Consider the following 12,725-nt stretch of genomic DNA (forward strand, 5'->3'; position numbering starts at 1 on the left):
AAAACAGACTGAAGGGTGCACAGGGAACTGTCTACCATCTGATGGAAACTGAGGAGCGGCAGAGCTCACATGCATTTACGTTATGTCTCCATCTGCTGGTAGAGAGTTATAACTCATACGTCTGGACTGGTCTGATGCATGATAAAAAAACAAACAAGAAAAAAGGACAGCAGATTCAACCTCTTACTTCAGTATAGATGGAAGGAGTGAGGTAGCACAGCAGCCTAACATCATCCTCTTGACAGGCCTTCATATCCATCATCAGGCACGTGTGCAGGTCACCCAGCTGTGTGGCTTGAGCAAATGACTCGTACAGATTCATCTTGCCCGCGGCTGCTTTACTGAAACAAAAGAGCAAGAAATGATCTGGAAGCAGAACTGAATGCTTGGTAGTTAACTTTTAATGTCAAGAAATTTAGAGTGATGCATTTAGGGTGTAGAAGGACAGAGACTGACAGGCACGGATCAGGGGTGACAGCGTCTGAGGAATGGAAAAACAATGTGATACGGTAGTGCTCAAGAGCAGAAGATTAGTTTAGGTTGTTTTATTCTCGATATACCAACTATTATCTGACTGCAGACCAAAGCAGTTTACAAAAATCAAACAAAAGAGAGTAAGAAAGGAACCACAAGATAATCAAATCACACCAGAAGTACAAAAGATACTCACAAGCACTGTCAGGTCCTCGACCCCAGCTGATCAAAGGCTAAATGAAAAATGTGCGCTATCAAGAGATGAATCTCACTCAAAATCTCATAGGAGGAGGTTGTTTCATAACCACGGAGCCAAAAAGAAAACTTATTAAGTCATGCCAAGACAAAGAGAAAGGAGGACTAGAACATGGTCAAGAAGGGAACACAATGTTCGTGAAGGTTGGTGAGGAATGGTCAGAGAGGTTAAGTCAGTGGTTCCCAAACCTGGTCCTGGAAGCACTCCAGATATCCAAAATGAATATTCATGAGGGAGACAAAACACTCATGAATATTCATCGTGGATATCCTGAAAACCTGACTGGTTGGGGTGCCTCCAGGACCAGGTTCGGGAACCACCGAGTTAAGTAATTAGGAGTGTTACGATGCAACGCTTTGAAAGCCAATAGAAGCAACTTAAAGTGAACCTGGAGCGCAAATGATAGGCAATGTAAACGAAGTAGAAGAGGGTGAAAACGATCAAACTTGTGAGCGTGACGTAAAAAGCAAGCTTTGTAGGTAGGGTTTGTAAGCATTTTGACCAGTACACTGGAACATCATCACTGGAAAATCATCTACGGCGTAGTCCCAGGATACATGACAGACCTTATAGATCTACTAATAAGAAACAGACTTGGATCAGCACGATCATACCTACATTACCCAAACTGTAAAGGGCTAAAATACAAAACAACTTATGCATCCAGCTTCTCCTACATAAGCACACAACTATGGAATGGACTCCCATATGCAGTGAAAACAGTACATGACCACCTAAACTTCAGGAAATCATTAAAAACCCACCTCTTCAAAACCCTATCCCACTGATCCAACATAAATCCTCACACCCAGCAACACAACATAATCAATGTTCGTACTGGTCAATTTATTTTCCTCTTTCCCCTCGACCCCATGACGCCTGAATCACTTCTACCTCATCTGACCTCAACACAATCTTGTATTTGTTATCAACCAAAATGGCAAACGCCTTTACGGTACTTTCTAAGCCACACTGAGCCTGCAAATAGGTGGGAAAATGTGGGCTATAAATGTAACAAATAAATAAATAAAACACCCATATAAACCATATTACAGTAATCTAGCTTTGAAAATATAATGGCCTGGATTAAGAAATGCATAACTTCAGTACTGAAATAATCGCGTAAGTGATCTAAGGCATAAAAGCAAGATTTAATGACAAGGGAAATGTGGGGTGCAAAAGACACCCTCAAATATCTGACAGAATTAACTGGAGTAATAAGACAGTCAAAGTAAGGTGATCCTGCGCTACCAGTAAGGCAGTATGGAGCAATTAGATCTTACCTGCTAACTGGCTTTCCTTTAGTCCCTCTAGACAGGCACAGATGGGTTATGCACTCCTACCACCAGATGGAAACTGAGAACAAACTGGGCTTCAAGTCAGTCTATAACTGGTGCGCTCCGGAGCTGCACACAGGCCACAATGTCCTCCCGCATCCTGACGCTGGAAACTGCACAGTGCTTAAGGCGCTGGGACAGCGCCCTCAAGAAAGAAAAATATCCTTGGGAACTCCGCAGGTCCTCAGAGACTTTCTATGGATCCAGTGTTCGCGAGTGTTATCGTCTGTCAGGTTGAACTGCTTTCTTCTTAACGCTTGGGGTGTCAGGTGTACTATAAGTTTTGGACTAGGGGTGGTGTCCGTTCTCTCAGTACTTCACCATCATTTTCAGTATTTTTGCATACTTGCAGTGTCTCTGATTACATCTGTTATTTGCTGCCATTATCTTTAAGAAAACAGCTTTTTTTATTTTTCTAATACTTAAGCCTTGTTTCCCTTTCTTCTCAGTGTTTATAATTTGGACTGTTCTGAATTTGGATTGCACGAGTGGGAAGTTTGTGATCTAATCTCCGAGTGCTAAATTACCATTATTTGTCACTAGTAAAAGAGGCCCGTTTCGAACAGAAAGGAAACGGGGGCTAGCAAGGTTCTACGTCCCCCTACCCCTCCTCTTCTGGCCCAGTTGGTGGGAGGAGGGTGCTATTGTACAGCACAAGCGGCAGGTGGATCTGAGCTGTGCTGGGATAAACCCTCTAAGTGGCTGCAGGGTAACCCCAGGCGGGTGGCTAGGTGTCTCGTGACGGCTTATATTTAGGCCGCAGAACGCCGATGCGTGCTTCACATTTGGGTTTTACCGGGCGCATGCGCACAGGAGCGGAGCTTACCGCATAACTTCTCTGCGTATGCGCCAAGCAAGATCATTCCGTTGAACACTCTAATGTTCAACGCTATGAGCGTGCCTCTATATTTGAACCTCATTAGCGTAGAGCATTAGAGCGTCGTTCTGGCGGTACATTTACAGGAGTATCAGGGCCTAAATGAGGTGTTTGTGCATGTACGCAAGATACCCCTTCTAATTAAGAACCAAAGGCAAGGATGAGCTGGTAATGGCTAATTAATACATAGCATATAATCTCATTAGGGAAGATGACACCTTGAGAGGAAGGTTAAATCTTTCCTCACCGAGAAGAAAAGCCATTAATATTCCTCTGCTTTCAAGTCTGCCTCTTTCACCCTCTGCTTCCCAGAGCACCAAAGTAACAAGAAATCCACAAACGTTTGAAAAGCTGCCTGTTCGAGACACTTTGGTCCGCATGTGAGAGCAGCATGTCGATTTATACACAAATGGAGTGTGCGAGGGAGGAAAGATATGAGCTGTCTGGAAGCAATGACAGAGAAGGCTGGTACAGCCCCTGCAACTCTCACCTGGCCTTCAGGTAATAGAGCAAGTGGTAACCGATCTTCGGCTGCTTCTGGTACAGCTCAGACAAGAGATCCAGTAACAAAGAGAAGCCGCTGTTATCTTCCTGCATCTGAATCAGGTTCCTATAAAACATGAGATGCACAGAGGATGGGGACACAGCTCAAGCGCAGAGCAAGCTTTCAGCAATGCATTTCACGTCCCACCTTGCCAATCAACAAACCTGAATATTAGGTAAAGTGGTTTTCCCACCGACTCCTCCAGCGACCTGCCAAAAGAAAACAACAGGTGAACGCGGGCAGCTCACAATGCCCGATACATTCCTCTGTCTGAGCTCTCACTGCACCCAGTCTCCTCTCTCTTTTTCAGACTGGCATTTCTCTACAGCAAGAAAGTGAAGGGCTTGCTGTGACTCAGACGAATAGTTAAGCTCTGGAACTCATTGCCAGAGAATGTAAAACAGCGCTTAGCGTATCTGGGTTTTAAAAAGGTTTGGACAAGTTCTGTTATTAAGATGGCCATGGGGGAATCACTGCTTACCCTGAGGTTGCTAGTATGGAATGCCTGCTACTAATTGGGTTTCTGCCAGGTACTTGTGACCTGGATTGAGATGGACACAGTACGGCTATTCTTAGCCTCCATATCCCTTCCATATGGCAACACCCACGAGTCCCAGTTCCCTCTTACAAAACCTGGGATGAAAACCAAAACTTACTCTTCTGTGAGCTCTTCCGGTAAAACCTCCCCACGGAAATGGGCCTTAAATAACTCTTGCAGGCAGGAAGCAAGCAAAGACAACTGCTCGGCATCAAAGTCATCCTGTCACGAGGAAGAAAGAGAGAAGTGGAGATCCACAGGGAGAGAAATTAACAGGAACGAAGATGAGACGAAGAGAGGCAGTGAGAATATGAGGCAAAGACAGCTTCAAACATAAAACACAGTGTGTCCTTTCCTAAAAACAGGAGGGTTTATTTTGTAAGACAAATCCCTCCTCTCAGTGCCCTTCTCCACCACCGCCAACTCCAGGCTCCGCTCATTCTGCTTCGCCTCACCCTATGCTTGGAACAACCTTCCTGAGCCCTTACGCCAAGCCCCCTCCCTACCCATATTCAAGTCTTTTCTGAAAGCCCACCTCTTCAGTGCTGCTTTCGGCACCTAACTCTTAGCTCTCAGGAAATCCAGACTGCCCCTATCAGACTGACTGTTCACTTGTCCTTTAGATTGTAAGTTCTTTGAGCAGGGATTGTCTTTCTATGTTAAATTGTACAGCGCTGCGTAACCCTTGCAGCACTTTAGAAATGTTAAGTAGTAGTAGTATTGTTACATTTGTATCCCACATTTTCCCACCTATTTGCAGGCTCAATGTGGCTTTCATAGTACCGGAGAGGCGATCGCCAACTCCGGTATGAACAAATACAATATGATGTTGAGGTAGGGTAAGGTTCATGTGGAACAGACACATTATGGAATCGTAAAGCGGAAGAGTTATATTATGTCCATTACGTGCTTTGATTTCGTAGTGTTGCAGAGTTCAGGCCTCCATATGCTCCACGACCACAACCCTTCCTGCATTTCACACCCATTTGGAAGTACTTACCTCCAAGATCTGTTCCACAATTTCCTGCATGACTTCACACTGGACCTCTGTATCACTGAAAGCAAGAGGTACAGGAAAGTAGTGGTTTCAATCTTAAGATCAATGTCCGCACCTCACCCTATTAATGAACCCAGAGTTTATTGGTACTTGCCAAAGCCCAGAGCAGTGGACAAACTAAGGAAAAAAGGACGGACAGTAAACCATGCACACACCAAAACAAGCTATGCAATGTTACCGAACACTGGGACAGCCCCCTTCCTCCCCCTCCCCTCATATCTGTCAGGCCACACGGTGAAAAAGTTCATGTACTCTGTCAAAGGAAAGGGAAAGAGGAACCAATCTGTCGTGTACTCTAGTTGAGTGGAACCAGAGCTGGGATCTGGAGCCATGAACCTTCACTGGCCTGTGGATTCTTCCCCTTTTTTATATTCCATCCCGGTTTACATCAGTCCAATCAAGCAGCAGTAAGAATCAGACAAGGGCCTTAGAAAACCCTGCAATAATGGGTAAATCTTTCCTCACCCCAGGGACTCTGAACACTGTCTTTACTGCAATCTCAGCTTTGGCAAATCTAGACAATTAAATACCTGACCCATGAGTCAAACCCAGTTCGTGGACACCAAGTCAGCTCAAGAAATCAGACTGTAATAACGCAGGTGGTATATACAAACCTGCCTTTCTGGAGAGCAACAACTTTATCCTTCAAGGACTCATCTAACTGCTCCAGGTATGGTGTAATGTCCACTGGCTCTTCGATAAGAATTTCTTTGATCGGATGGAACCTGAACTCCCTCTTTTTACCTGAAAGACAGAAGAAGACATGAAACTACACATTCCAGAACGTTCCTGTTTCTTTAAGTGATTGTCAATTAAGGGCGGTAGAAAGATCAGAGGTCTACAAAATCCTAAGTGGTTTTAAATGGGTAAAAATGAATCGATTTTTTTACTCTTTCCAAAAGTATGAAGACAAGGGGACACTCAAGGAAGTTAAATGCAAATACCTTTAAAACAAATAGGAGAAAATATTTTTTCACTCAACGAATAGTTAAGCTCTGGAACTCTTTGGTGTTAGCGTATCTGGGTTTAAAAAAAGGTTTGGACAAGTTCCTGGAGGAAAAGTCTATAGTCTGCTATTGAGACAGACATGGGGAAGCCACTGCTTGCCCAGGGATTGGTACCATGGAAAGCTGCTACTATTTGGGATTCTGTCAGGTACTTGTGACCTGGCTTGGCCACAGTTGGAAGCAGGATACTGGGCTAGATGGACCATTAACCAGTATGGCTATTGTTGTGTTAAGTTCTTATGACATATGTCCCAGTTTTTGAGGGATCTTCACTGGCTTCCAGTAAAATTTTGGGCTCGTTTTAAATGCCTGTTTATAACTTTTAAAATGTTGATTTCTTTTTAGCTGATTTGACATCTAAATTATGCTTTTATAATCCTGCTTATATATATCGCTCTAGTTAAACGAAATTGCTTCTCTCTCTACTGTTCAGCTATTCGTTAAAATGACTGCATGTGCTCCCATTTCTCGGTTGCTGACCCCAAACTGTGAAACTCACTAACATTTAAGATTAGGTTTGAGAAAGATTTGATATTTCTGTTTAGAATTCTTTTTGTATAAGAAAAATGTGAGGAAGTATTTCTTCATGGAGAGGGTGGTGGATGCTTGGAATGCCCTCCCGCGGGAGGTGGTGGAGATGAAAACGGTAACGGAATTCAAACATGCGTGGGATATACATAAAGGAATCCTGTGCAGAAGGAATGGATCCTCAGGAGCTTAGCCGAAATTGGGTGGCGGAGCCACTGGGGGGAAGAGGGGTTGGTGGTTGGGAAGCGAGGATAGTGGTGGGCAGACTTATACGGTCTGTGCCAGTGGTAGGAGGCGGGACTGGTGGTTGGGAGGCGGGGATAGTACTGGGCAGACTTATAGGTCTGTGCCCTGAAAAAGACAGGTACAAATCAAAGTAAGGTATACACATATGAGTTTATCTTGTTGGGCAGACTGGATGGACCGTGCAAGTCTTTTTCTGCCGTCATCTACTATGTTACAATGTATACGTTATTGTATTGTATTTTCGTGAAACAGTAACGGAATTCAAGCATGCGTGGGACAGGCATAAAGGAATCCTGTGCAGAAGGAATGGATTCACAGAAGCTTAGCTGAAATTGGGTGGCGGGGGGAAGAGGGGTTGGTGGTTGAGAGGCTAGGATGGGGGAGGTCAGACTTATACGGGGTCTGTGCCAGAGCCGGTGATGGGAGGCGGGACTGGTGGTTGGGAGGCAGGAAATACTGCTGGACAGACTTATACGGTCTGTGCCCTGAGAGAGACAGGTACAAATCAAGGTAAGGTATACACATATGAGTTTATCTTGGGCAGACTAGATGGACCGTGCAGGTCTTTTTCTGCCGTCATCTACTATGTTACTATGTATGAGTGCTAACACTTAATCTATCAAGAATCGTAAAGATAAGCAGATTATAAAAGCATGAAATAAAATGAAACCTTGAGAAATGATCCCATTTAAGATGATATGGCTTTCCGGACATCAGAAGCACTTTTCAAATGCTAAGGCTACAGGAATTTCAGAGACTGAACCATTTTCAACATCCAAGCCACAGAGGCCAGAGATCAGAAACTGGTGCTTCAATTTCAGCGTGTCCATTTTCACCTGACAGTGATGGGGTGTAAATGGTCATACAAATGTAGGTGTGCCAATTCGGGTTTGTACACAGATGCCAATATTTTATTTGTTACATTTGTATCCCACATTTTCCCACCTATTTGCAGGCTCAATGTGGCTTATACAGTACCGTAAAGGCGTTCGCCAACTCCGGTAGAGAACAAATACAAAGTGATGTTGTGGTAGGGTAAGGTTCATGTGTTACAGACACATTAGGGAATCATAGAGAGGAAGAGTTATGTTTATAGGATTGTCACTCAGTGCGCAGCATCAGCACACAATTATAAGAGCTGCCCCCTAACAGCACTGTAGTTGCCCTGCATTTAGAGGTGCTGGAGGCAGTGGCGTAGAAAGGGGGGGGGGGGCGGAAGGGGCGGTCCGCCCCAGGTGCACGCGCTCGTGGGGTGCCGGCCCCGCTGGTTCCCTGCTCCCTCTGCCCCGGAACAGGTTACTTCCTGTTCCGGGGCACAGAGCAGGGAACCAGCGGGGCCGACGCAGCTCCGAGTGACGTGCACTCGGGGCAGATCGGCCCTCCCGCAGGTAAGAATGCAGTCCTGGTGGGGGGGGGGGGGGGGGGGGGGGGGGGGGGGGGGGGGGAGTGCGCAGCGGCGACCCGCCCCGGGTGCCATTAGCCCTCGCTACAGCATTGGCTGGAGGCGAGGACTGAACTGAGGGTGGAATCATCAATAGCAAAGACTAACCAAAACTGTGACTGGTAAAAAACAATTTGCCTGTGACTATGTTAAGCTTGACGTTTCTGGCATCAGAACAAGAGAGAAGCATCTCACGTGTGATATGACGTTTGCATGGCAGTGCTTGAATGAAACACAGATGTCATTCCAGAGCCACATACAAAGTACAGCAGGTGGAAGAACGTGAACCATGAATACCATGTGACCCAGAAGCTGTGCAATAACCGGCCAATGGAAGATGGAGCGAGAAAGTTTCCCCAATAAGAGTTAGACCGGCAACCTGAAAGGAGAAATTAGACCTTACCTGCTAATTTGCTTTCCTTTAATCCCTCCGGCCCGGCCCAGGATTGGTATTTTCTCAGTCTCCAACCTGCTGGAAGGCAAGCACAACCCATCAGTCCAATCCTGGGCCGGTCCAGAGGGATGCTAAGGAAGGAAGGCCTTTGAAGAAACTATGAACTCCTGTGACTTGATCTAGCAGAGAAGATATGGTAGCCTGAATGTGCCATTATGCTTCCTGCTAGCAGTATATTATCCAAATAAAGAAACAGGAAGATTCCACGTTGACACAGGTGAGCCATGACCACTGCAAGACATTTGGTACCAATTCAAGGAGCAGTGAAGACACCAAAAAAAGAGGAACTTAATGTAAGTACTCCTTGCCAAGAAAGGAAAAACCAAAGGAGCACCCCGTGATGAGGATGAAAGAGCACGTGACTGTACGCATCATTTAGATCCAATGAAGCTAGTCAACTGCATACTGTTTGGGATCCCTACATACAATGGACCTCACACCCCGACTCCTCTTTGAGCACTACTTAGGCATTTTGCTGTTGGGGAGTGGATCTTCGGGATTAACGTCTATTGTTGATATTGTCTATCCATTTGAAGGCTGTTCAAATGATGTTATGGCTACTTGTGTATTGGTTATTTTATTTTTCTTAATAAAAATTTGAATAAATAAAAGCCCTTGTCAGTGTGCACACGGAAGAACCTTTGGAAAAGAGCTGCCCACATGCCCAGAGTCTTGCATCTGGGACAAGATTTAGTTTCAGTCTCGATGGTAAGTGGGACGTCACAGTGACACATAAGACAGATGGATGCAGAACCTAAGAAATGCATTCACTGAAAATAACACTTTGTGCTAATTGTCTCCGGCTCCTCACCTTTGCCGTTCAAGTCCTCTTCGTCATCGCTAAACGCAGCTTCGGTGCTGCCATAGCAACTGTCATCCTTCTCAGCCATGTGATTGTCCATTTCCATGGAGACTGGCTCCTCAATTTTCACTGTAATAATGAATAGAAGATCAGCAGGACGCACATTAGAGCAGGCGTGGGTAAGGCTGGCATTTGCCATGAGTACCCGACAACATTCATAAGCAGCAGTTCAAACAGATCAGAGGCAAGGGCTCGACCACATGACGGCAACTCCAGCAGGAAAGCAGATCATCAGCATCTTACAAACTCCAGAAGCCACTAAAGCAGCAGAAATGGCAGATTCCCTTTAAAGAAAGTCACCTAACCTCCCCCCCCCACACCCCCCCCCCAAAACAAATAATGAAGTCTGCTAACACTGAACCCCACTGTCCAGCTCTGATCCCCCCCATCTATAAACAAAGCCCCCCTCTACAGCCCTGACCCCAGCATTGTGGGTGAAGACCCCCCCCTCTATAAACACAGAGCCCTCCTCTACAGCCCTGATACATAAAGAACTCATCCCCCTCTAGAAACACTGAGCCCCCCTCTACAGCCATGACATAGTAACATAATAAATGACGGCAGATAAAGACCTGTCCATCCAGTCTGCCCAACAAGATAAACTCATTTTACATGGTATGTGATACTTTATACCCGAGTTTGATTTGTCCTTGCCTTTCTCAGGGCACAGACCGTAGAAGTCTGCCCAGTACTGTTCTTGTACTAAATTCTGAAGCTAACATCGAAGCCCCAGGCGAGTGAATAGGCGTTTTGTGACAAGCCCTGATACAAACACTGTACATAAAGAACCCCCCCCCCCATCTATAAGCACTGAGCCGTGCTCTACAGCCCTGACCCCAGCACTGTGGATAAGACCCCCCCCCCACACCTATAAACACTTAGTCCCCCCCTCTACAGCCCTGATACCAGCACTGTGGATAAAAGACCCCCCCCATCTATAAATCCAGAGCCTCACTCTACTGCCCTGATACTAACACTGTACATAAACAACCCCCCCAACTATAAACACAGAGCCTCCCCCTACAGCCCTGATGCTAAAACTGTAAAGACCCCCCCCAATATATAAAACACTAAGCCCCACTCTACAGCCTTGATATTAGCACTGTGGATAAGGATCCCCACTGTCGCGAAACAGTGGGTTTTCAAGCATGTGCACCGTGGGAAAGTGCGGGGTATAAGCATGACAAATAAATAAATAAATGCTTTCATGAAGTGTATTTCTGTTGATTGGCCAGCAGATGGCTTTTGTTTTGTGTTTTAAATCTGTTGCAGAGTTTAAGCTTGTGGAAAGGCAATCTGCAGTACCACTGGCCAGATACTTTCAAAGTTGGTGCCCTGGGCTCTGATTGGCCCTGGAGTTCAAACCTAGTCAGGAGGTACTGGATTTTCCCCAGTCTCAGCTTGAGAGTACAGAGAAGAAACATCTCTGTCCTATGACCCTGTTCAAGACTTGTGAGCAGTTAATTTCCCGAAACTCCCCAAATGTTACCCAGGTACTAACAAGTGTTGGATAGTTTTAAGGTTGATCCTTGTTTCAGTTACCTGTTATTGCTTGCTGATTTTCACCTTTTTCCTCAGTTCACTGTTCTACTTTTTTATGATAATAAACCAATTCGTTTATTAGCTCTGTTTGTCCTGGACTGACTAAGAATCCTGGTGGTTTGTATGTTGGGTCTGTAGGTACTTTCCAGGAACTGTGGGACCTCTGAGAGTGTAGCCCCAGTAGCCTGGAAATCACCAGGGAATAACTTGAGAGTGGGAGGAGGGTGCTAGTATAGAGCATGTGTCCGGTGTAGATGGGCCTGATCAGTGCTGGGGACAGACCCTCCAGGTGGCCGCAGGGTTAACCTTAGGCGGGTGCTAAGCATTCCGTGACACCCCCATTTATAAACACTGATCCCCCCTCTATAGCCCTGACATCAGCACTGTGGATAAAGACCCCTCCCCATCTTTGAACACTGAGCTCCTCTCTACAGCCCTGATACTAGCACAGTAACATAGTAGATGACGGCAGAAAAAAGACCTGCACGGTCCATCCAGTCTGCCCTACAAGTCAAACTCATATATGCTAGTTTTTGTGTATTTCTTACCTTGATCTGTAACTGTCATTTTCAGGGCACAGACAGTACAAGTCTGCCCAGCACTATCCCCGCCTCCCAACCACCAGCCCCGCCTCCCACCACCGGCTCTGGCACAGACCGTGTAATTCTGCCCAGCACTATCCCCGCCTCCCACCACCGGCTCTGGCACAGACCGTATAAGTCTGCCCAGCACTATCCCCACCTCCCAACCACTATCCCCGCCTCCCACCACCAGGTCTGGCACAGACCATATAAGTCTGCCCAGCACTATCCCCACCTCCCAACCACCAGCCCTGCCTCCCACCACCAGCTCTGGCACAGACCGTATAAGTCTGCCCAGCACTATCCCCGCCTCCCAACACCGGCTCTGGCACAGACCGTATAAGTCTGCCCAGCACTATCCCCGCCTCCCACCACCAGCTCTGCCACCCAATCTCGGTGGATAACCCCAAACAGTGGATAAAGACCCCCCCCCCCCCCCCCAATCTATAAACACTGAGCCCCATTCTACAGCCCTGAACCCAGCTCTGTGGATGAAATAACCAGGGAGATTTGCAGCTGGAACTGGGATAAACCTTGTTTTATTCCACTTCTTTTGTTTACGACCATAGTCCCATGGCATCAACGCTATCCAAATAGCTATTCTGTATGAATTTATATAAACCTTGACATATCTGACTGCAAGCCAGTAACTTCTATCCCTCCAGCTCAGAAGCCTCATTTATTGGCCTAACAGATAATGCAGGCTTTGAAAACACTCACTACTTGCTGCCAAAATCAACAGCCGAGTGAATTTCTGGCAGCCTGGAGTGTGCTGGGACTTTCTCCTTCAGGAGGATTCCTGGGTACATCCAGGTTTTATCGAGCATAAGTCAGTGGGCAGCACTGGTCTTTGCTGTCTAGCTCTCACAATCCTCATATCTGCCACATAAATTTACTACATCCAAGGTGAAAATTAGATTAAAGTTTCAGAGAACTATATTTCTGTGCTCCATCTGGAAAATCCTTTTTTTTTTCTGTGCA

General features: G+C 46.1%; 1 protein-coding gene across 1 annotated transcript in view; it reads right to left on the reverse strand.

Annotated features, from left to right (window-relative positions):
* Positions 1–12,725, reverse strand: part of INTS3 (integrator complex subunit 3) — a 101,424-nt gene that overhangs the window by 25,003 nt on the left and 63,696 nt on the right. The window contains exons 15-21 of the mRNA XM_030187424.1: positions 9,571–9,690; positions 5,698–5,827; positions 5,027–5,081; positions 4,145–4,248; positions 3,653–3,697; positions 3,435–3,554; positions 188–341 (exon numbers count right to left, since the gene is read on the reverse strand). Of these exons, the coding sequence (XP_030043284.1) occupies positions 188–341; positions 3,435–3,554; positions 3,653–3,697; positions 4,145–4,248; positions 5,027–5,081; positions 5,698–5,827; positions 9,571–9,690 (728 nt within the window). The remainder of the gene's footprint in view (positions 1–187; positions 342–3,434; positions 3,555–3,652; positions 3,698–4,144; positions 4,249–5,026; positions 5,082–5,697; positions 5,828–9,570; positions 9,691–12,725) is intronic.

Source organism: Microcaecilia unicolor, chromosome 14, assembly GCF_901765095.1.
Source record: "Microcaecilia unicolor chromosome 14, aMicUni1.1, whole genome shotgun sequence".
NCBI lineage: Eukaryota > Metazoa > Chordata > Amphibia > Gymnophiona > Siphonopidae > Microcaecilia > Microcaecilia unicolor.